General features: G+C 34.1%; 1 protein-coding gene across 1 annotated transcript in view; it reads left to right on the forward strand.

Annotated features, from left to right (window-relative positions):
• The window catches only part of GRIK2 (glutamate ionotropic receptor kainate type subunit 2), a 253,600-nt gene that overhangs the window by 20,541 nt on the left and 208,878 nt on the right, over positions 1–24,181 (forward strand). The window contains exons 3-5 of the mRNA XM_088533518.1: positions 1,806–2,063; positions 21,118–21,299; positions 23,574–23,627. Of these exons, the coding sequence (XP_088389644.1) occupies positions 1,806–2,063; positions 21,118–21,299; positions 23,574–23,627 (494 nt within the window). The remainder of the gene's footprint in view (positions 1–1,805; positions 2,064–21,117; positions 21,300–23,573; positions 23,628–24,181) is intronic.

Below are 24,181 nucleotides of genomic sequence, written 5' to 3' on the forward strand. Positions count from 1 at the left end.
TTTAAGCATTTAACTCATTTGTTGTTCATGATTATGTCCATCAGTAAGCAGGCAGGCACTGCATAAGAAATAGTCCGTTTAGACCTCCTAGTAACACATAAGTTTGAGGTTGAATACAGATGAAATGGATAATCCCATTTATTAATGCATTTTCAAAGGTGTAGTCCCAAAGAGCAACCTGAAGCCAAGGCAATAATATTCCCATGTTACTGTTTCAGTAAGGAATAATGTAAATGCAAACAAAATATCCTTCAATGTATTAGAAAATTTGGGTTGCTTCTTATAGAGCAGTGCCATATTAAATCACATGTGGAAGCACTGCATTATTCAAATCTCGGAAATGGAAAAGAAAGCCCATTGAAAAGCCATCTGGTAGCTATCGCTGTTGTTAGTGATCCCACTTACTGACATTTGCATAAAGCTTGTTGATTACTCTTAGGAAGGGCAATATTAGCTTTTTTTTTTTTTTTTTTTTTTTTTTTTTTTTCCTCTTCATCAGACTAGTCACTTAGGCTATCCTATACAGGATTAAGAAGTTAATTTAAATCCTTGAGTTATGCATGGAAAAAAAGAGTGCACCAGCATAGTTTCCATAATGCACTTGAAAGGCATAGCATGTTGTAAAAGGTTGATATGAACAATAAAATAGTTATTTTTGGCTTGCTGAGAAAAGTAATGCAGCACGATATGTTTCTACTGCTTGCTTTCTCAGCAGTGAGGGATATAGATGGTCTTATAACAATATTAGTTAATCAAATCTCATATTAATACACACATTCAGATTGGATTACACAGACACCTTCTATAACGTCTCTTTAACAAGTTATATGCTATCCTGAAAGACAACCTGTAATGTTTCAGAACTGCATATTTTCAAAGGCTACTATCTATAGTGGTGATCTAAACAGGAGCAGCTAATGGGCTGAAACCCTGGCCTGCCATCATCTTTGCTGCCTAATTTTCCTGTCTATTTTTGGCATCTGCCAACTAATATTCTCCCAGGCAGTGCCCAATCTTACTGTGAGAGATGATACAGACTAGAGCTTATTTTTAGTAGCCTGTACAGGAAAGAGGAATGCTTCTCCTTTTGGATGCAGCAGCATCATGTCAGTGACTCTCAGGGCCAGTTTTGTATTAGTATAGGTGCAACAAAACAGAGTATATTTCTGGTGTTCAACAGTTCACACTGAGTTTGTTCATTGTCAGATAGTGATTTCATTTTCTTTTAGGGAAAATCTTGGCCTCTACATGCTCTTAGTCTTTGCATTGCTCTTCAGATACAGAAATTCAAATGTTCATTTCAATTAAATTATCATCTGCTGGATACTTGTCTAGAATTAAATCCACTTAACATGCAGAATTTCTGAGTAATTAGGTTTTCGGTAGAGATAGTGCTTGTGGATTGGGGAAGAAGGTAATGCGTAAAAAACGTAGCTAGAAATATTATCCCATATGGCCCTTCAATAAATGTAAGACACAGCAAAACATAAATCTCGGATCTTGTCAGTGTTTTTTAAAACATGCATAACTACTGGCCTTTGACTTCCATTGACAATGGAGTTTCTAGCTGAGCACTATTTAGTTGTTAAGGGTTGCTACTCATCAGCTAACAGCAAAAGCTGAGAAATTTATTTTGAAGTTGAAATCTCTGTAAATTAAAGTGTTAAACTTGAACAGGAAAGAAGATCTCTCAGCAGTAAAGTTGTACTTCTTGGAGTGCCTATTAATTAGTGTGAATTGTGCAATACCTTTGGCACACTGCCTCCTTTCCTCTCGTCATTGACAGACTTCTGTCTCCTCTTCAGCGTGTGATCAGCTGTCCCTTGGGGTGGCTGCCATCTTCGGACCGTCCCACAGCTCCTCGGCTAATGCGGTGCAGTCCATCTGCAATGCGCTGGGTGTGCCACATATCCAGACCCGCTGGAAACATCAAGTGTCAGACAACAAGGACTCTTTCTATGTCAGCCTCTATCCAGATTTTTCTTCACTCAGCCGTGCCATCCTTGACCTTGTGCAGTTCTTCAAGTGGAAAACAGTCACTGTTGTTTATGATGACAGCACTGGTAAGGCTAAAGTGTTGGGCTGTGTGCAGTTATATTTGTTTGTACTGAGAGGTGTGGGGAGGCGTCTAACCACTGTATAACTTTAAAAAATTAACTAAAAATTATTTAAACCATAAGAAGTTCTTTTGGCAAAGTGTTATATAATAGGTACTGTGGATTTATGAGCAGAAGTATTCCTATACGTGTGCTTCATTATCAGAGTTCTGTATGTTTGATGTTGCAGCTGTCAATTGTAGTCTGTAGTCTCTGCAGTTGCAGACAGCTATGGCTTTATTAAAAACTTCATGGCTAGGCTTCGCGAATGAAGGTATGGGAAGGGCTTTACCCACATTTGCTGTAAGCGCGCTGATGGCTAAAAAGACCAATGGATATCCTTCCATCTTAGAGAAGGATATTAAAAACTTACATTTTGAAGAAATGGTAGTATAAAATATACAACAGCTGAAATAGTGTAGCTAAATTATAACCCTATTTCTGATTCCAGATAAGCTCAAAACAAGGTAAGTAAAAGCCGTGTTTGCGATGTTTGTCCAGAATTTCAGCACTTACTGTTTTTGTTCATGGGTTTGCAGGAGTCCTGTGTTTCGGTTGTTAGGACTTCAAAGTAAATTTGGAGGTTTGCTTTTCAGACAACATTGATTAATAATGAACTCCAGACTTTCTAACAGAAGTGCACCAGTTTGTCTCTACCCTATTTCACCCAAAACTTCTGTTTTTCCCTGACAGTGACATCTTTAAAAGATGCTTGAAAAAATTAGCTCTTACAGGAGGTCTGTCTAGTGGAGGTCAGAACAAAGAGATGGGAAGAGGTTAACTGAACTGTATTGGAAGATACAAGGATGCAACATAACCAAATGAGAGATGTTTCTACCTTCTAATGTTTCTACCTTCATTCGTGCCTCATAAACTGACATTGGCAAGAAAAAATACTGAACCTCAAAGTTCGACAAACTAGATGTTTGTTGATACCATTATACTTTAGCACTACTATTTCTCTAAACCTGAAATACAAAAAGAAAATTAAGAAATAATTAATACTTATTACATGGTGAGGCTACCTGTAACAAGCCTCTGGGCAAGACAGAGTGCAGTCACAGCAGGACATAATGTCTCCTTATTATCTACATTCAAATAAGATGTATTTTTACTTAGTAAATGATGGGAAGCAGACAGAGATGGTAATGCGTAAAACTCTTTGTAACTCACTTCCTTTTCCATTTTTGTCTTTCTAAAAGTTTGCTGGCTGACTCTGTTAAACACAGAAGATAATTACACTTTTTAAGACACGAAATACAAATTTCGTTTATTAAACTTTTCTTGAATTTTAGTGTTCTTTCTTGTTCTGATAGGAAGTAAAGAGTTTAAATAAAATAGATATTGAAAAAGTAATTTGTAGTTCAATGAAAAACTTCTATAATTAGGTTTACAAAGTCTTTAAATATTTCATTTCAATTTAAATCATTTATGGACTATGTGTGTGTATATATTTACTGCAAGCAGCTTACACTTTACAGTAGCCTTTTCTGTTAGAAAAGTGATGGGTTTTAAGATTTTAAAACTAGCTTGCTCAACACTTCTTTCTCCTTCAACAACAAAAAAGCTACAATTTTTTTATGTTTAATAGCTTATTTCAAATTCTGTGTTTTCTGAAAAGTATTTCTGAAAAGTATTTAACACTCATTGCTAGATTTAATCTTCTTGTAAAGAACATTATGAAAGTCAAGACATAAGTACAAATGAAGATGGAGATTAAAATTTTCTTGCATATAGTCTGATCTACAGATAGTATCTTTTTACCACTTGAATCTGTAAATATTTAAGAGAAAAATAAGCATGAATTCTTTCAGATTTGGGAGACTGGACTTTGAAAGATGAAAAAGAATAGAAAGACTCACTAATTTAGATTTTTTTGATAAGCATAAAGTATTACTTCTGGAAATAGTTTCCTTAAATTTCCTTAAATTCCTAAAATCCACAGGTAAAAATCTCTGCTACTTCTTCTTTCCTGAATTCTATTGCTCTCTGAGGAGTCAGCCAAAAAAAAAAAAAAAAAAAAAAAAAAAAGAGTTTTAAAAAGCACTCTCCCCCTTTTTTGAGGATTTTTTTATATGCAAATGTAAAGTCTACTCTTTAAAGACTACCAGTTTTTCTTTGTTAGGAGCATCTTCTATGGATACTTCAAAGACTTCAAAGGCAGGACACACTGCCGGGAAGAGCACAGCATCTCTTGCTTTTGAAGTACATATGGGAACAACTCTTAGCTAAGAGAAACTCTCAGTCTTAAAGAAGTCAAGTTTAAATCTTGTTGTAGCTCAGCTTCAAACTATTTCCTTTTTGGGGAAGGAGAGAGGGAAAAAAAAAACAAAAACAAAAAACCTTTTGAAAGGAAACAGTTACTGTAGCTGAGCAAGAGGTCAACCCCAGCCATTGGGTAAGACAAATATTTACACATGAACCTAGTGCTGGAGCTGAATGTGCTAGTTTAAGCTAATATTTAGAAACTAAATATTGTAAGACTCTTTATGCCATTTCAGACTTTATTTCAAATCCATTAAAATTAAGGCAGTGAAAACAAATGAATTATCACTGCATACATCTCTGTTTCTTCCATTTGACCAATGATTCCTTAATGCAGGACATGTATCCATCTTATCTCACTTTCTTTTGCTTCCCTTTCACTCACCCATACTCTTTTATCTCCTTTACTGAAGTATAGGATGATAATGCCTGCCATGTTTCATGATAATCACTGTTACGTATTTTCTTCTTCTTAACGGGCCATTTCAGAATGGGCTCTAGTCATGACCATAATAATATGCTCAATTTTTATTACTAAAATTGATTCTTATTCCTACGTGCATTGTAAACATGAATATATTTGGAAATTATATTTTTCTTATAGAAGAGAGAAATAATGTAGAAAACGCACATAAATGGTTCCCGGATTCTTCACGAGGTAAATTAAATTAGCTGGGAAGTTGCCCATACCCTCAAAATCTGAGAATATTGTAAGTTTGGTTTTGGAGAAAGTAGGATTTATTATTATTTTTATTTTTTATTATTTCAAGACTATCTTAATTATTAGGATTCAAATTTGATGAATTTCTTAGTTCTTAAAGTTGCTAAATGCAAAGATACTCCACCCACCCCCAAGTATTCTATTAACAGAAACATCTACAGTTTTTATTCAGTATGGGAGATAAATGAGTATAACAGGTAACAGAGCATATTCCTGATGCTATGTTACACATTCCAGACAAAAGTAGATGCAGTCTTCCATTGTAGTGTCGGTGTGTCTTTTAATACTTTAACCCTTAGGTACCTTCAAAACATCCATATAATGGGATGTACAAAACAGACTTCAGAGCAGAAGGGAAGTCTGGACTTGAATCCAGACTTTTCCAACTGCCTTTGAGAGCCTTAACTGCTGTCCTGGTGATCCCTCTCTTTTTCGGTATCCTTTGATGATAGAAGGAGCAGTTAGTAGGCTAAGATAAAGCGATTAACCAAAACTGAATTTAGGGGGGAGGAGAAGGGATTATTCTTGAAGGGTAATTGCTTATTAAAGCAGATAACTAAATGTAATCACTAAGTAAGCACATTTTGCTTCTACTAGCCTATACAAGATATCTGCCACACAATTTCCCAGTTTTTCTCCCTACCTAGACCTGCTGAAGCATCCACTTCATCTCAATTCACTTGATCCAATTTGATCAGAGATTCAGTGGGATATGGATTCAGTGAGGCATTATCCACATAATCCATAATGCCTGCTCAGTTTGAAATGACTGAGAAGCATGAAATTCCAGACCCCTTTGGAGTAATGAAAATTCACACTTCTGAAAGCTTACTACAGAGACTGGCTGTCACTGGGTTGTCAATCTCCTGAGTCAAAGTCGCTACAAGCTCTGTGGACATCAAATTCTTGCTAATCCAAGAAAAAAACAAGCAACAATTTCTCTTCCTTTGGTCTGAACCTACTTCTCTCCTTTTTCCTCAGAGAGTGATTGATTGATTGATTGATTTAGCATGTGAGTTGGGACCTGGGGAACTAGGTTCTGCTGTGGCTTTATGATTAGTAAGAGTTGCTAAATGAGAGAAGATTACTCTGTGGAGTGCTGCTAGTTTTTGTTATACCAATCTGGACACCAGGACATTGGATTGTCTTGTACTGATAGACCAGCTGGGCTTTAGTCACAACTTCAAAGTTGATAATGAGGAAAACATGATAACTTGGAGCACGAGAGAAAGGAGGTTTTGCCAAGCTGAGATAGGGAGAGAGATATTTCTAAAATGGTGGTCAATTAACAATAGGGACAGCAATGATCAGGCAAGAGAAACTTTAAAAGGAGGCGATACAGAACCTTAAAAGGAAGGATGAATAGGTTGATCATAAAGTAATGAAGAACAGTAAAGCCATGACAGATGGGATGAGCTAGATGAATAAACTAGAAGAGTTAATTGCATCTAGTTTCACTTAGAAGAGAAACATCGCATTATAGTGGGGATGAGGTTGTAAAGTAACCGTGATAACAGAATGGGCAAAAGTTTTATTATTATAATAATAATAGGGCCTTCTGACCTGGTATTATTTTAGGGCGTAGGCATTGTGAAAGTAGGTTGATTAGCCTGTTCTTTCATGGAAGAAAGAGTTGTGATTACATTGTCTGTGAATCTGTTTTTGTCAATATACCTCCATCTGACTTTTTTACCTTAAATAATAGCTAGATCCTGCTTCCTTCTGTGTCTTTTTTCTTTCTTCATTTTAGTGCTCATGAGACTTTTTCATGTAGTCCATCTGTTCCACAACCTTAAAAACTAACATCAGCTTCTTGAATACTTCTATTGTAGTTTGAAAACCTAGTATTGTTTCCTGCGGTCCTTCTAGACTGCAAAATATGTTTCTTTCAATTTGAATTTCCCATTAGGAAACTGGAAGACTTTTTTTGTTTTCTTTTGCTTAAGATAATTTATGGCCTCTTTGTTAATGAAATATCACTAAATTGTCCATGGGTACTAATTTAGTCCTTTGAAGAAAAAGGAGAAATTAGCAGCATGTTCAACAGATGCCTGTCCTGATAGACTTAATTGTTCTCTAAACATTAACTTAGCTTCTTTAAAATAAATTTAAGTACATGTTCTAATTTCTATGTACAGAAAGCAGATTATATTAATTATAAATATAAGTTTGTGATTTGCAGAGTTCTGGAGCAAGGTATTCACAAGCTGTTAGATGCCAGCATATTTCAACTATGTGTTTGCAGTGGCAACTAATGCTTTATATAGATCAAGTTGATATAAACAAGGTTCTGAGTGTTTTTTTTTTTTTCTTAATTAACATTTGTTGTGGTCTTGGGCGAGTGAGTATAAACACCAAAAATCTGTTGGATCTATGAACAGAAGCCAAAGAAAAAGCTGGGAAAAATGATTTCAGGAATAAAAATGTTCTGTGTTGGTTTTTTTTTTTTGATATTGAACCATGTGGTTCATAAATAAAGGGGAAAAAATGTCACACTTGATATTTTGACAATAGTGTGTGTGTGAGTGTGTGTCTGTACCCATGCATGTTTATATAGCACTGATAATAAATAAAACTGGAATTTCCTCCCTGTGATGGTATTAAAAATATATATTATTTCTGAAGATAAAGTTCTGCTACATTGTACATTTTTTTAATTCTTATTTTTTATTGACAATACAAGAAGACACTCACTTACTTTTACAGTTATGTAACTTTAAACTGACCTATAAAATTACCTATCTTGGTGAAAAAATGGAAGGAGTGTGTGTTCAATGGCAGATGACTAGCACTAAGAAACATTAAGAATAAAAGCTTGTAATTGAACCAAAGGTAAAACTTTTCTCAGAAAGAAATTTTAAACAGAATATATGCAGTGTATTCTAAAGATGAGAAAAGATATTTATGAAACTTTAGAAAAAAAGGCAGGCTAGAGAGAAAGGACAGAAAATAAGATGGTCTAAAAAGGGCTGCTCATTTCTCTGTTTTTCTGTATATGAATTAAGTAACATGGAAATTTATGTGAAAAGCTGTAGTCCTTTATAAACATATCTACATAACTGGAGTCTACTCAGAATGCATCTCCAGCAGAATGGGGAAAAAAACAGTGAAATAGGCTGAGTGCAGCATTGTTAAATATTCAATAGTAGCAGATTTCAGAGTCCAGGAGTCAAGACTTCTGTCTTGCTGATTCAGATTACAAACCTATAAACTGGCATGGCACACATACAATAGAATATATTCCAAGATTGAAAGTTGATATAGAAACTTAACATTTATTCAAGAAGAAATGGTAGAGGAAAGAGAGTGAGAGATGCTGTCTTGAATGAAGATAATCTAAGGCACATGGTCAATGATTCAGAATACAGTAGGAGATATCTTTACAAGAAGTGGTATAATTATCTTCTTAAAAAAATATATAGAAAGGTACAGTATTCTCTCTATGTATTGTCACTGTAATTGTATTGCTGTGGATCAAGATCATAATGAACCACTATCCATGAAAGTTATGTGAAGGGAAGCTTTTTCTCCCCCTCTTCCTCTAGAAAAAATTAACAAAATTATTTAAAGCCGAAAGCTTGATATTAACAAATATTTTAAACCAGGTGTTCACTGAGAAGGAAGTACAGAAGGAACATAGTTCTTAAAAGTTCTCTAGTTCTCTAACTTTCTTAGAAAGATGTTGTATATACATTGTCAATATACATTGACTTATTTTAATGCTGAAAACACAGCATATCCATCTATAAGGGCTACGTCTATTATTCTTTAGAGGGAAGTAATATATGGAAATGGAAAATAATGTTGTATTATTGGGGAAGGGAAAAACAACAAAACATACTTCATGGAATTAAAGGAGTTAGTTGTCATTAAAAATGGAATTTCTGGGGATGGAATTAGTTGGAAAGAAAATATAGAGCAAAGAGTATTCAGAGCAGACAGTTTCTTAAACAATACCAAAGCTTAAGAAAACAAAGTAAAACAAGAATTGCCAAGGGACCTAAGTTTTCAAATCACTGGAGTTAGAGACTTTTGAAGCACTTAAAATGAAGTAATCTTTAGTAATCTCAGAAGTAATCACAGTAATTCCAAGCGAAAATACAATTAGAAATTATGTGCTAAACCCAGTTACTGTATTTGGATGTATCTGATTACTTAGTTGGCATATTTCTTTTCTAAGAAAGTTACTGTATCATTTGTTCTTTAAAATATTTAAAATATTTTGTTGGTGTTTGTTATATAAAAGTTTTAGAGGTGAGGAAGATTTTGCAAAATTAATATTTCACTTTCAAAGCTTTTAAATATTTTTAGATTATAGACATTAAGATTTTTAACTAGAAGTATGAAGACAAATAAGTTAAAATATGTTATTCTTTTATTGGTAAATAAACCTGTAGTTCTTTGAGAATAATTCCATAGAGATTAAATTTAATTAACTATTTGGAAAGAAAATTAAATGGTATCAAATGAAACACACAGTCTAGCCTGTAAGTCTAGCCTATCTCTTCTGGAAACATACAAAAAGTTCCCCTTGCTTTTGCCAAAAATTGAATTTGGACTTATTTGATCAAGATACAGCATTTGTCTTATTATAAAAAGAAGACTATGCATTTAAAAGAAAAACAAAATAAATTCAAATACTTTACAGAATTTATTATTTATCAGAAATTAATATACACTAGAGTGTACTTTAAATTGCTTTGCTTTTGTGGCTTTATGTAAGCTTAAGAATTGAAGTTTCACAGAAAAAAATAACTGATCAAAACCCTGGTGTTTCTTATGTACTTATTTTCAAATAGGAAAAATGTCAGAGACAAAATAATTTAATAAAAAATGAAAATGGAAACATAATCAGTATCATATCTTGCATGTACAAAAATTTATACAACTGAAAATTAGCCAAATGTACCACACTTCGACTAGTATTAGATATTTTGTCCTCTGGTTGGAGGAAGGTTGTGAAATGTGTTTGAAACATCACGCACTGTGAATGACCCTTGGAGCAAATATTCTTACAATTATTTCCAGATTTTTCTTTGCTATCTCTTTGCTCTCTCTTGCTTTTATCGACTTTTGTAAAGGAAAAAAAAAAAAAAAAAAGTTTTAGTTTCCAAGAATAAATGTGCATATTCAGTATTATTTACCTAGCAGAAAATACAGTTTAAGATGACTACTTATGCTTCTTTTCCAACCAAATCTATTGAGATCTCTAGCAAATATTATTTCTTACATGATGTGTCATACTTTGGTACAACAGTGATACTTCTATGGTACGGCTGGAAATTGTTAGACCTGTTCTACAGCCTTTTGACATTGATTCTCTCAGCTTTGTTAAAAGTCATTTTTTTCCTTTTACTGGAGAAAAACACTTTTTGCTCTTTATCCTCATTAAGCTACATTGCTCGTAGATAGCAATCACTTCAGAGATAATACTTCTCCATTAAATTGCATCCAAGTATTTTTTTGAAATACATTGCACTGTTAATTGTCATTGTCACCACCATCACACTCTGAAATAAAGCTAAAGCTTTCAGAGCACTTTCACCTTATGACCCCCAAACTGAATAACAGCAATATTTTAAATCATGCTTATCATAACAGCCAGGGCCACATACATAAGGGAATGTCAGATGTGTTACTGGAGACCAGAAAAACATGGCAATTCTTGTTTAAATGTCTTAATGTTTAGCAATATTTTCTTCAATTGTATTAAATTATTATCATTAAATTTATACAGTTCTCTCTCTCTTTTTTTTTTTTTTTTTTTTTTTTTTTTTTTGCTAGCTACCATGTGCTGCAGTTTGTATGTGCTCGGGGGCTAGAAGCAGACTCTTTTTATTCATTTTCTCATGATGACCTTAAAGATCAAAATCCTTCCACGAACCTGAGGTCTTTTCTGAACATGTACAGTGCATTGATACCCTCTTGTGGAACTATTTGGGTTGAGGTAGAGCTTTTTTTTTTTTTTTTTTTTTTTCCCCCATGTAGTGCAGAAAGTCATTATTAGAACAGAATTGAGCATAGGAATTGGCTGGAGTTGGCTATTTGAAACTAACTACAAAACAGGGCATACACATGTTCTGACATGTGCGCATTTACATATTTAAGGAAAAAAATAAAACAGATGCACTTCAATTCCATCTAGCTATGTTGAAACAGCTATAAAGTAAAATGGATTTTACATTCATATGCTGACACTCAGGACACAAAAGTTAAGTGACATGACCAGTACCACAATGGAAATCTAACTGCCAAGAGTTAAACCCATATTCCTGTCTCTCTTGTTCAGTGATTATAACCCTAAGTGTAATCTCCTGTCAATGGATTCTCAGTGGTTTCAACTTTGATATTAATTCTGATTGTTATTCAAAATATTGCTGCTTTTTTTGTATTGAGTAATTTTGTTTTTTGGTTTAAAACAGCTAGACTTTAGTCTAGTCTAGACCCTTTTAGATCTCTCATAATGAGATGTCAGACATGTATGTCACATACAAATACAGGCGCACACACACACACACATACACCCTTCCAGTTAAAACATATAGTTCTGCCTTTTTTAGTTTTAGAAATGAGCATATTTCTGTGATTTTAGTATTTCATAGTATCTGCAAAGAATGCAGACAAAGATAAACTAGAGCTATTGTGCTCTGAGTATAATTACAATACATAATAACATAAGATAATGAACCTTATGCAAATGCAAAATTATCTGATTCTTGATAAATATCACATCATTCCATTCACACTAAATACTGTTTTTGATGGACTGTACCTTCTTTAAATATGTTTTCATGTGCCGTATAAGGGAGGCAGTGAAGCCTGGAAGGAATTCACCAATTTATGGGTGAATATATCTGCATAGTCTAAGGGTGATTTATAAACAAAAGTTCTTCTGTATCTCTGAAGGGGACTTAGGGGCAGTAGATCATAAAGTATACTGGGATAAGGAGATAAGGACAGTAATTTAGATATATAGGGCCTCTATACATCTACTTTGTTTACCTTCCCCCCACCCTCTGGAGGGAAATTTTGGCATGCAAAGACACTTTTAGAGTTCATTCTGGTAAATACTGTTATTCTCATGGGTGACTAGTGTATCTAGGCTTGCCTGAATGAATCCAGTTTTTAGATTTTCAGCTGAAATTATTTTGTGCAGAACAGCTACACTGACAAGGATTTTTGGCAAGGCAGTCAGTTATCAGATACTTTTCTTTCTTATTTATTTGTGATGCTCTTCTATCATTTTTCTGGTAGGAATCAAGATGAGCCATATAAAAATATTCATGTCCATAAAATGAGAAAGCTTTGTGCTTCTTGTCACCTCCACTGAGTTACAGAGTATTTTTAATATTACAAATTGAAAGCAGAATAAATTTCTAATGCAGTGGTATCTATCTGTCTGTTTGTCTATCTATTACTGCATTTGAACTTAAGGTATTAATGCCTGTGCTCCAAGACAGAAAAAAAAATGCCAAAATGTTGGACTCCAAACTTGATAACAAAGAAGCTGGTTTAAATGTCTTTACAGTAAGATAATATTTTTGTCTGGACTAAATACCTCAAGGTTTCTTTCTTAAGGCACACTGTCTATTAGGGACACTTTGCCTATTTTACTACCATATTTAATTGGGTTTAAATACAACTGATGACAATTTTAAGTCTACTTTATGTTGCCAAAATTGGGTAAAGTGATCTTAATGTAATAGAAAGGCTATGAATATGAATACATGGAGATGCTCCAATGATCTTTCCTTTCTATTTTCTTTATTGCATTTTTCTCAATGGTGTTTCTGCATCATGCTGTTATAACCAAAGAGGCACAGAGCAACTCACTGTTCATGTAGTCCCCCTAGCAGGTGCAATTTCTAAAAGATTGTTTTTTCTTTTTTTTTTTTTTTTTCTGAGTTAATCCTTCCTTCACTAGAGGTATTTTTTTAAGTGGAGGATGAGGCCGATATAGAACTATTTCTGTGAATTCATGAGTAATCTGTTCAGGATGTTTAAGATCTGTGAATCCTTCTTTAACAATTGATTTGTAACATGCTATCAATACCCAATAAACTGGCATTCTCTTCTTTCCTATCCATATGCCTTTCAAAGTCCAAAATGCAAGGATATTTTTCTGAGATTCAAGTTGAAAATATCATAGGAGGGTAGGAGGAGAGAGCACAGAGGTGTGAAAGACCCTTCTGAAAACCCGAAAAGAACTATTCTGACACCTCAACAAGGAAATATATTACTATTTTTTTTTGAGATTTTGAAGATTAGATTTAAAAGAGAAATAGTGTTCTTTTATGCAAAAAAGAAAAAGGGTCGTGTGTTCAGCCTATTGCAAAGTGCAATTGCTTGCATTCTTCCTGTGCAGCATAAAGGCAGCATTAACAGAAATGATAAATAGTTTGATGAGCTGGCCAGGTGGCACGGCAATGGCTTGCAAGACTGCTGAGCTGGAGACACAGGTTTTAAAACAAACTTGGGACTCTTGCTTCCTGGACTGGTTGAAGTTGAACATGTCGAGGAGGTAATGTGATTGATCTCTTTGGAGGAAGCTGCCAGCTGGAGAGCTCACAAACTGCTCCTTCAGGATTCTCCTTAAAGATGAATTGATGGCAGCTTCTGAAAAGAGTTACTCACACCGCCTTCTTCCCAGCCATTCAGAGGTAAGACTCTATCACAGTGCCTGCTAAAAGAAGGAATTGAGAGTTTAAAGGGACAGGAAAAAGGTGTCCCTGCGGAAAGAAACTGCAGGAAGTACATTCTTAAAATACAGCAATTATTTTATTTCTATATTGGTGTAAAATAGATTTTTCAAGAATTACACAATTTTATTTGTTTTTATTTTTGTCACACTGGGATCCTATAATGAAATAAATAACAGGTCAACATTTCATATGAGGTCTGTATTTCATTTTATGCTGTAAATCAAGCTACATTAAGAATGTTCCAGGCTGAAATCTGTGCTTCTTGGTTGACAAACATCTTAAAATCTTGGTGAATAAATGAATTATTTTGTCCTTAACTTCACTGTCCTTGTGGTTCTCCAAGTTTGTTCCTCCCTGCATTGGAGACTTTGTTACTTCTTTTTCTGATTAGAAAGATCAACAAATGTGTTTTTTTGAAATTGTCTGTTGCTAATCCAGAGACTTCTCCACACACAGCAGCTGGCTACTCTGATTCCAAGTAACTAACATTCCTGTTCTATCCGTGTGATAGACAATAGCAGATAAAGTTCCTTTGAGACTTACACTAACTCAGAAAATTAAGGAAAATAGTTAATGCATATATGCACAATGTTTTCTGACCTAAAGCTAGCCTTTGTTTAGCCCTTTCTTGCATATACATGCAAGGTAGAAAGGTAAAAGGGAAGCCTCATGGACACAGTAAGAAGTAGTCTTAGGTGCCTCAGTCATCCAAATGGGCAGCAATAGTTGAGGAAGAAGTAAAAATATGAATAAAGGAAAATTTGGCAGCATCTGAAAAGATAACTAAACAAGGAATTACACTTTGTCTTGCATCACCTAATGGATTCATGAAAATGAGAACCCAACTAAACAAGTTAGCTCTCATTTTGATGAGCTGAGGATGCACATTTCAGTGAGGGAAGCCTTAAATATGTCTTGCCCTGTAACTGACTGTAGAAAATGAAACTTGAAGCACAGATTGCTTCTGTACGGATGATAGGAAACATCACTCCCTGTGCCAGAATTAATTATTTAATTAATGTCATATTTGGATTCCCTGACTACTTCTGATCTGTGTGGTGTTTTAATGCCCCAGGTATTTTTTTGTCTCGCGCAGCTATTTCCTACAGAAACCTAGACCTTCAGGTGGGGTGAGAAGAGGGGAAGAGTGGTGACCCTCAGCAATTATGGAACCATTATTTTCTGCACCTGGCCCCATACAGGAGGTTGCTCTTTTAGGCTACATATATACATCTTTTCAGTGCTTTGACTTTTTCTCAGGTAACAAATGACAAGCTGCTATATTTAACCTAGACAAGGCAGACAAAAAAATAAACTATTCAAAATATTCAGGCAACATTGCAGGCAAAATTATCTCGAGCTAGGGAATTCTATTTAGTTTCCAGTCATCACATGCTTTTGACCATTGATTTTGGTATTAAGAAGGACAAAGTGAAGCAAAACAAAACCCAAAACAGCAAGTGTAATGGGGAGACAAAGGGAAAGAGAATGTGTGTTTTTGTTTCTCAGGTTCATTACAGTATTTTTGAGGAGGGAATTTATTTTGTAGTGTTCTTTCTGGCAGGAAAGGTGAAACTCTCCTCACACACTATACTTTTGCACTTAATGCAAATAATTCTTCACAGATATTAGGACGATACTGTATCATATCAGGTCCATTAAAACTGAGAACAGCAGTTTCAACTGTAGGCCATATCTAGTTCCTGGTGGAAGGAAACTTTCAGCTTTTGCTTTATGTTTGGCAGAGTCTTTGGAAGTGTGAGCCACATGTGGAAAAATACTCCCAAATCTCACAGGTTTTTTAATAGGGAGAAGGCATTTCTCAGCACTTTGCCAGTTTCTGCTCTTCTGTAGAAATAAAAGCACCACTCAGAGGTATGCCAAGCAGTGCATGATTTGTGTTCTGTGGGATTTTCCTTCACAATTGAAGTGGTGGAGTAGTTGTTGTAAGAGTTATTCCTCGTTCCATAGAGTTAGGATAATTCCCTATGCTGTGTGTTTTCCATAGTGCTGTCTGGATCTGTGGGAAGCTGCACAGGAGGTGGCAGCCCCTGCAAAGCCAGACAGTTTTGCTCTCTGGAATTGGTCCTGAGGGAGCCTAGCAAGCTGGAAAGTGTTGATTTTGTGCCACTGTTGATTTATTTTATAAGTGTGATTGAGGAGGAACAAATATTTATTGTCGCAGATGGCCCAGTGGACTACCAAAGTGAGTCATTTAGTAGACTGGAACATGTTTTGTGGCCTACATGATTCATCTGAACTTAATAAATACTGCTGGTGGTGCATATCCTTAAGAGACAATGAAAAAAACCGCTGTCAAAATCCTACAAATGGAAGGAAATATTAACTGGGACTGCTGCTGTAACTAAATGTTAGGTTATACTCTGAAAACATGAACAAAAATGCCACATATTAAAAACCCTAAGGTTAGTTTTTTATTTCACATTAATGAGGGCAGGAGTAAAAAACAGCTGTGGAATACCTGAAATTTATGTCTCTGGTGTGTTCTTTAAAATATGGTTGAGAAAATTCAGTGGTTACTGTGTATGTGTCTTGACACCTCTAACTATTCTTCTCTTATGCTTTCATAAACTCTTTTACTGCACCCGAACTGAGGTCCAGTCAGTACTATACTACTAGAAAAGTGTGTGTGTCTGGTTTTCCTTTTCTTCTCCTTTTGCCTTTTCGGGTTCCTCTGGCTGTTTCTATAACATCCCTACTGCCATCATGCTGTAGTGCGTTGATATTTTTGATCATCATCTCTCTCTCTTTCAGACATATAGATCCCCCTAGCAAGCAACATGTAATCCCTACCATACACACATGTGATGATTGCTCTTAGACCCCAGGGAAAACCCTTCAGACTAAATGGCTCAACTGTTGTTTCTCTCTTGTGCATTTCTTAGTGGATGAACTTCTGCACTCTTGGTAAAATACTTCGTAGCTATCAGAAAATATCGATTAGCAGTCTCTGTCTCAGATGCATGAACAAATCAAGACTGATCTGCTCCATTGATGTTTACACCACAAAAAGAAACCCCAGGCCTACCATCCCTCACCCGTGTTGTAGAGAGCTTTCCATCTCTTCAGTGGACTGTATGATTCTTGTATATGACATATCAGTTGTCTTTAAAGTTCTTCATTTTGCTTTTGCTTTCTCAAAATTCTAAGAGTTTCTGGTTATGAACGTAGGAACCTATATATTTGTAAGTATCTTCTTCTGTCCAGTGATGCCTATAGATGCTGCCTGTGTTTTCTTCTATATCGATATTTCATGTTCAAACTCCAGAATTTTTCACTGTGACCTAAAACATTTTACTCATACTGTGAAGGGATATTACATTCTTGTCCAATTTTGTTTTCTAGCTGATTTTTTGTTCAGACATGGTACTTACTAGAGGGTTCTCACTGGCAGATTTTAACTGAAGAGAAGGGCTTTCTTGAACAGGCCATTTAGGCCATAGTATACCCTTTGCTTACCTTTCGGATAATGCTCTGAAAGAAACAAAACTTGGAAGAAACTACTTAAATTGCTGACTGTCACCCCCTGCAGTCACTGTCATCCAGACAGTATATATCAGAAGAGTATTGCAAGACATCTACTTCACTCCTCTAATCACAAAATGCTTCTCACTGTTTTGTAACAACCTTTGGAACACAGTAAAAGACCAAAACTGTTAAAAAATCTGCACAAGCAACAGGGCTAGATCAAGGGAACTGTCAGTTTATAATGTCCTGAGTTTATTCAGTAAATTTTTTGAACTGCTTGCACTTTCTACAGAGAAAAGCAGCCTCATTTTTTAATTTCTTCTATCCTGTCTTAACATTCTTTTCCAGTCTTAAATGCCCCTCCTGTCTCCAAATTCAATGATGGATTTAACACTTGAGGGTATGAATAAGGTATATAAATTAGGCACTTTGCCCTTATAAGTAAACAATACTTTAAAATAACAAATAACATGTGAAGAAGAAAGAATAATCAAATTTCCTTTTAACTCTTTGGATATAAAAAATACTGAAATTGGTATATGAAAAATACTGAATTTGGTACTTGCATGGAAAAAATCAACTTCTTGAATCACTTCCATGACTTACATTTTTTAAAAAAACATAATTGTTTCCATAAACATAAGTTTCATCATATAGTGGTTCTGATTCCAGAATACTGCAGAAGAGAGTCAAGCTACTTCTGTTCCTTTTGCTATTCTTGAACATTTCAGAAGTACACAGTTCTGAAGATCTCTGTATGTTCAAGCTCCCTTTTTTTCTTCTTCTCTCCTTGAGCTCCTAACTCTGCCATTGTTTCCTCCTGTGTTATTGTTCTTAAGGGTGATTCAGATAAATATATATCAGTTCACATGCTGGCAGCTCCTACATCGTTTATCAATTATATAGTAACACACTTTGCAGCACTACTTCATTTGAACTTAGCTGTTTGAAAGACTTTCTGCCTGCCTTCTGAATCATATTTGACCAGTGGAGCCTGAAAACCTTGGAAATCCTTTTTTTTTCTTTTTTTTTTTCTTGGGCAGTCTATCATACTACTTACCCCATATCACTGCTTCTGGACTTTGCAAGAGTTCTTAAGTACAAGATGCACGGATGCAAGTGAGAAGCTGGCAGGACTTTGTCTTTGGGAGAGACTCAGCTTTGACAGTCATCAACGGGACTTAAAGGGCACTTTCAGTTCATTTATTTTTCTTAACTGAAAGGAAATGGAAAAAGATTCAGGACCATCCTACATATTCTTACTGACATATTATTATCAGTTATGTTGACAGAGTGGTTAATGGCTATGGGGTAGGTCTAAGGCTATTCATTTTAAAGCTGTATTTTCAAACAATTGTCTGAATGATCTCAAAGTGATCTGAAATTTGCAGTTGATGTATAAGCACTTAGTTAAAAGACAAAAAAAAACACCCTTTCTATATTCACATCTGCTATTCAGTCAAAAGTCATGTGCCATAACTATTACTTCTTCATGTATTAACCAGAAGAGATCAGGTCTATCGATGAATTCTGTTTCTAAATCTGTTCTGCTCTCAGCATCTCTACTAAAGACTGCCAGTAAATGCCGTAGTGTTCCTGTGATTTAAGAGGATACTCGTAAGGAACCAGATTTTGTTTGCTAATATTTTCAGCAGTAGCCACTAATTAGCTGTCACAAATTGAATATTTTATATACTTAGATAACTACTGGCATAAACAGCATTCTAACTAGCAGTTCTATCAATGATATCTTTCTCCATAATGCCTAAAGCTTTTTTTTTTTTAAAAAAAAAAACTCTGAAATATGTTTAGCAGAGTGTAGCTGCTGGTCTTCTAGACATGGAGGTTGGTAGAAATTCTTATGAAAACAAAATTTTAAGGAAAGGAAAGTAAATTTTAGGGCTCAATTTATTTCCTTTCCTAAACAGGACAATTAAAAAACAAAGAAGCAAAGTGAGACAGGTCTAAAATTAGGCATAATAGTCTAAAGAATTTATGAGTTATTTTTTTCTGGACCGAAGCTTCAAATTAACTTCTTTTACCAAGTAATTACAAATAATCTGGGAATGTAGATTTTTTTTAATCCGTTCTTGAGCTAAAACATTTTATTCTCTCTTTAAACTTTGTCAAGCTCCTATGTTATATAGAAAGAATGATTATTGTTTTAGCCATTATAAATTTAAATGGAAAATATGAGTACTTATTACATTATTGGACTTAGTCCTTCACAGTACTTGACCTGCAAATGAAGATCCTATGGAATTGATTTTTGAGGAGATGGAAATTTGAAAGATTATTTCACCATAGCAGAAAAAATTATCTCATTTTGAAAAATGTGTTTGTGATAACGATGTTAACAAGAAATTATTAGTTATTATATCTATGACACAGACCTGTGGATGAAGAAAATATGCCTAAATTAACAACCCAGCAAGGTTATCCCCATGAAATTTCTACCTACCTATTCCAGAACTATGTTAGATAATTTCTGCAAAAACCGTGGAGAGGAAAATGTGGATCCTGGGCATGGCTGGAGAAGGGAGGAGGATGATATAGAAGATTTTATTTTTAATTTTAACATATATTTAACTGGTTTCTTTCTGCAGAAAATGTTCTGTTTTAAAATTCGAAGCTTCATAGCAAAAACCAGTAAAACAGTCTTAGTATTATTTTATTAAAAGTCTGCTGTATGTTGGGAAATGGTTACATATAGAACAAAACTGAATTCTGTGTCAAAGATTATCACAATTTCTTGCTGAGGTCACAGTATACTTTCATATTACATTACAAGAACATATTTTCCTGAAATCAAGACAACTTTGACATCCAATTGTAACAAGCAAGAATAATAGGAATAAAGTATCATTTTTTTTAAATAGTGCACAGCACTCCATATGATGATATCATAGAATAGCTTTTAGGATTACCGAGTAATGAGAGTCATCTCCCTTAGTACTTTTGGTGTAGTGAAGTAAGTAATTTCAGATGTTAGAAGTATTTCATTTAGGTCTTGATGCTGCTTTAATTGAAATCCTAAGCAGAAGTTCCTTTTTTTTACTTTTTGGTAGCTGGGTGAATTGGAAATAAATTGTATATTTGAACTGGGAACATGAACCCTTGAGAGTAAGTTGCTTGATTCATTTTTATTTTTTTGCCAAAATTAAAACTTTATCATGAACTGCCATGCTGATGTAAACCATTTTTTTTTAGAAAAATGTTTCTGCATGTAATTCCATGGTAAAAGTAATTTGAAGTGGAATTATAAAGTACTGAAGAGAAGTGCAATGGCCTGAGTCAACCATGCATTCTTTTTTGCTGCTGCTGCTGCTGCACTGTGTTTTGTTAAATATATAACCAAGGAAGAAAAATTAATTTAGCAGTGTTATGTTGATTTTATGAGAACATACTATGCTGAAATGAGTTACACTTGTGCCTGTAAACCTGACAGATTAAGTATGAGAAACCTGCTTACAGTTATTAATCTGGGATACTTCTTTAATTGAATAAAAATAGTTACATGCATTCTTTGAAGAGAAATGTCACAGTTGCATGATAATGTTCAAGGAAGATTTACCTTAATTTTTGAAGATAATCCTAAGTTAGGATGCTTACTTTCTGTTAATATTAAGAAGAGGAAAAGACCTGTGAGAAGAAAGTGCTGGAGTATAGATGTGTGTGTGTGTGTGTGTGTGTACTTATACATAACATTTCTATTTATCAGTTGTAGCATGTTGGGAAGAGTGAGAAATCCAGGAAATTCTGATTATTTATAATAACCTGCCCTGTTTGCAAGGTTAGAATTTAGTTTTAGTAATTTTATTTTGCCTCCTGTATTTTCTTTAAGGTCTTATTCGATTACAAGAGCTCATCAAGGCTCCATCACGGTACAACCTGAGACTAAAAATTCGTCAGCTGCCAGCTGACACAAAAGATGCAAAGCCATTGCTAAAGGAGATGAAAAGAGGCAAGGAGTTCCATGTAATCTTTGACTGCAGCCATGAAATGGCAGCAGGCATCCTGAAACAGGTAATCCTCATTTTCCTTTAGAGAGCTTTAATCACTTATAAATAAAAGTAATATCCAATCTTAATAGCCATATACAAGCAAGGGATTTGTGTCAGTTTTACTGAGGCCTAATTGAAAATTATTTGAGACCTTCAGAGCTAATTTTGTAGGTGGCTATAATGATAGCTGCTTTCATTATGGTTTCTAAAGAAATAGATTCATCAGTCCATGTACAAGGGGAAAGGTATTTCCCTATACACTTTATCTGATGAAAAATATCAATTACAGCTTTTATAGCTTAGTACTTTGGAAAATTGATGTACAGATTTTAAAAATTTAAGACGCTTGTTTAGTGTAATTTTATACGATGAAGGTTTTTTTTTTTTTTTAATTGAATCTTCTAAATGATGTGTTTGTAATCAGATAATTGAGATATGAATGGTATCTTTTAACAATAGAAAACACAATACTGTTCTGATTTGGTAGGTCACTTGAATGTCTTTGCAAGTTAATTTCCTTACCAGATGATCACATTAAGATGTTCCACCTACTAGATATTCTTAGAGTCACCAATAATAGGTGTGTAAAGTGTCTGAGTATCTCTGAATAGGTAATCTGCAAAGCTCCTTGCTCTGTAGTGTACATGTTGAATAGCTATAATACAGTAAAATTCAAAATATTTTCTATCTGTATACTAAAGAAGCAGATTCCATTGGTGTTTTCCAAAGCTATCATCACAGATGGTGGCTAGAAATTAAAGAGGTATGCAAAAGATACAGCTCATAGAAAGCTTATTGCATGCCTAAAATATGCAAAAGGACAGAGAATGTTTAGTGAGCTGGCTCCGGAGTGTGAGAATTTCTCACTTTTTGGCAACTATTTTTCTCTTTTTTTTTTTTTTTTTTTTTTTTTAATTGAACTATACCTTGTGGTATGAGAAATGAAACAAAACTGTATTCTACATTGCTAATGCTGAGCTTTTACTGACTTTAAATCATATTTGTATTATATTTACCCTCTTGCTATGCCCTTTTTGGTTTGAAATTGAAAGTAAATCAATTCTTTCAGATTCAAAAAGAAATACCACTAATTAAAGGCACTTCTGGTTATTGTTGTGGGAACAATTAAAATGCTAAATAAACACTAGTAAATATACTCATATACTATCCTTATTACTTTATTGTAAATTGATTAAAATGCTTTTATTAATTCTTAGAAATTTCAAACTTCTGACAGTGATGTTTGCTCTTCACTATGCATAAGACACTGTATTCAGTTTGTTTAGCCTAGATCACTGAATGTACATTTAATTATTTTACTATCTTAAAGGTGCAGGTGAAAAGTATGTAATTATGGCAGTATATAGCTGTTACACTAAGTCCACTGAGGTATAATATTTAAATAACTTATATATAAGGTATAATATATAAGGTATAATATTTTAAATAATTTAAGTAATATTTAAATAAAATAAAAAATCTGTAGATACTAAAATGTCTAAATAAATCATATTAGGCTAAGACAGGTGTTGTGCAGAGTAAAAAGATACCATGGTACGTGTGCTTCTCAGTTGAAAGTGCTCTTAGTGGTTAGGGATGATGACACATTCTTAGCTTATTGCTTTAAAATTGTGCCCACAAATAATCATTCTGTTGGCAAAATGTTACAGGAATTTTAAAATACACTGTTAATCAGAAGCTAATATCAGAAGATAATATTTAGCTAGCAAGATAGATGCAGGTATTTGAGAGATATCATAATTCAATGAGTAATAATAGGAATATTTGTTATTTTTTCAGTACAACATATATCGTGCTATTCAGAATTTGAATCAAGAAACTTTTCTTTCATGGTTGGAAAGACACACCTAAAAGATAACCTTGGATTCTTATTTTAAATTAATAATACTTTTCATCAAAGTAGAAAAATACTTTCTGTTACCTTATTTTTTATAAGGAGAGAGTTCAAAACTGAATGAGAATACTGTCATCTCAAATTTGTGTGGCAACTTACTTCATCCATTAGTATGTAAAACTATAAGCCTCTTTCATATTTACAGCACTAAATAGTCTAATAATATTCTTTCTATCAAAAGATCTGGTTCATAAGTTCCTTTAATAGTCAGTAATCTGCTCTAACAGCTAAGAAATGATTTGCTTGACCTAATTCTAGTATAATTCCAAACCTATAGTGTGATCCCACTAGTGTTCTGCAGCATTTCATTTCCCATGTAATGTGATAAAAAATGTGTTATATGAACTCAGAAACATTAATCTTTTGTTTGTTCTTTTTCAGGCTTTGGCTATGGGAATGATGACAGAATACTATCACTATATCTTTACCACACTGGTAAGTGACCTATAAAAACATACTGACATATCAATGCCTTTAGTTTTGTTAATTATATTACTTGACAAAGTAAAAAGGGTCTCTTTGGAATAAGGTGCAAGGATGGGATGTTTTTCCTGTTTAATTCTATTATACTCAGTGAAAAGTCATAAGGAAGGCTTAATTATTGTTCAGGATTGTTTCCTAGAAACTTGCAGACTGGAGAAAACTATTGGCTTTATAGCAATACTTAACTTTCAGACATGGCCAAATGGACAATTTATAATTTCCTTCTCTTACAAAAATAGGCCTTTTTCTCTTTTCGCTGTTTGTATGTAAAGATTATAATATTTTAATCTTATTCATCTATTCCAAATTCATCCATAATTTCATAATGTAAGTCTTCACTGTTGCGTGATTCTTGAATGATTTGGTGTGGAGGTCAGTAATCTTTTATTCAACTGTCCAGTAGAACTTGTTAGGCTATGAATTATGTGATATTCTTTGTTTTCCATTGTATGAGTGACCAAGAAGGAATTTGATCACTTTTGGAACCATCATACTTAAAATTTACT

Source organism: Tinamus guttatus, unplaced genomic scaffold (genome assembly GCF_059628265.1).
Source record: "Tinamus guttatus ecotype Peru unplaced genomic scaffold, ASM5962826v1 Tinamus_guttatus_pri_ptg000506l, whole genome shotgun sequence".
In the NCBI taxonomy this organism is placed as follows: Eukaryota; Metazoa; Chordata; class Aves; order Tinamiformes; family Tinamidae; genus Tinamus; species Tinamus guttatus.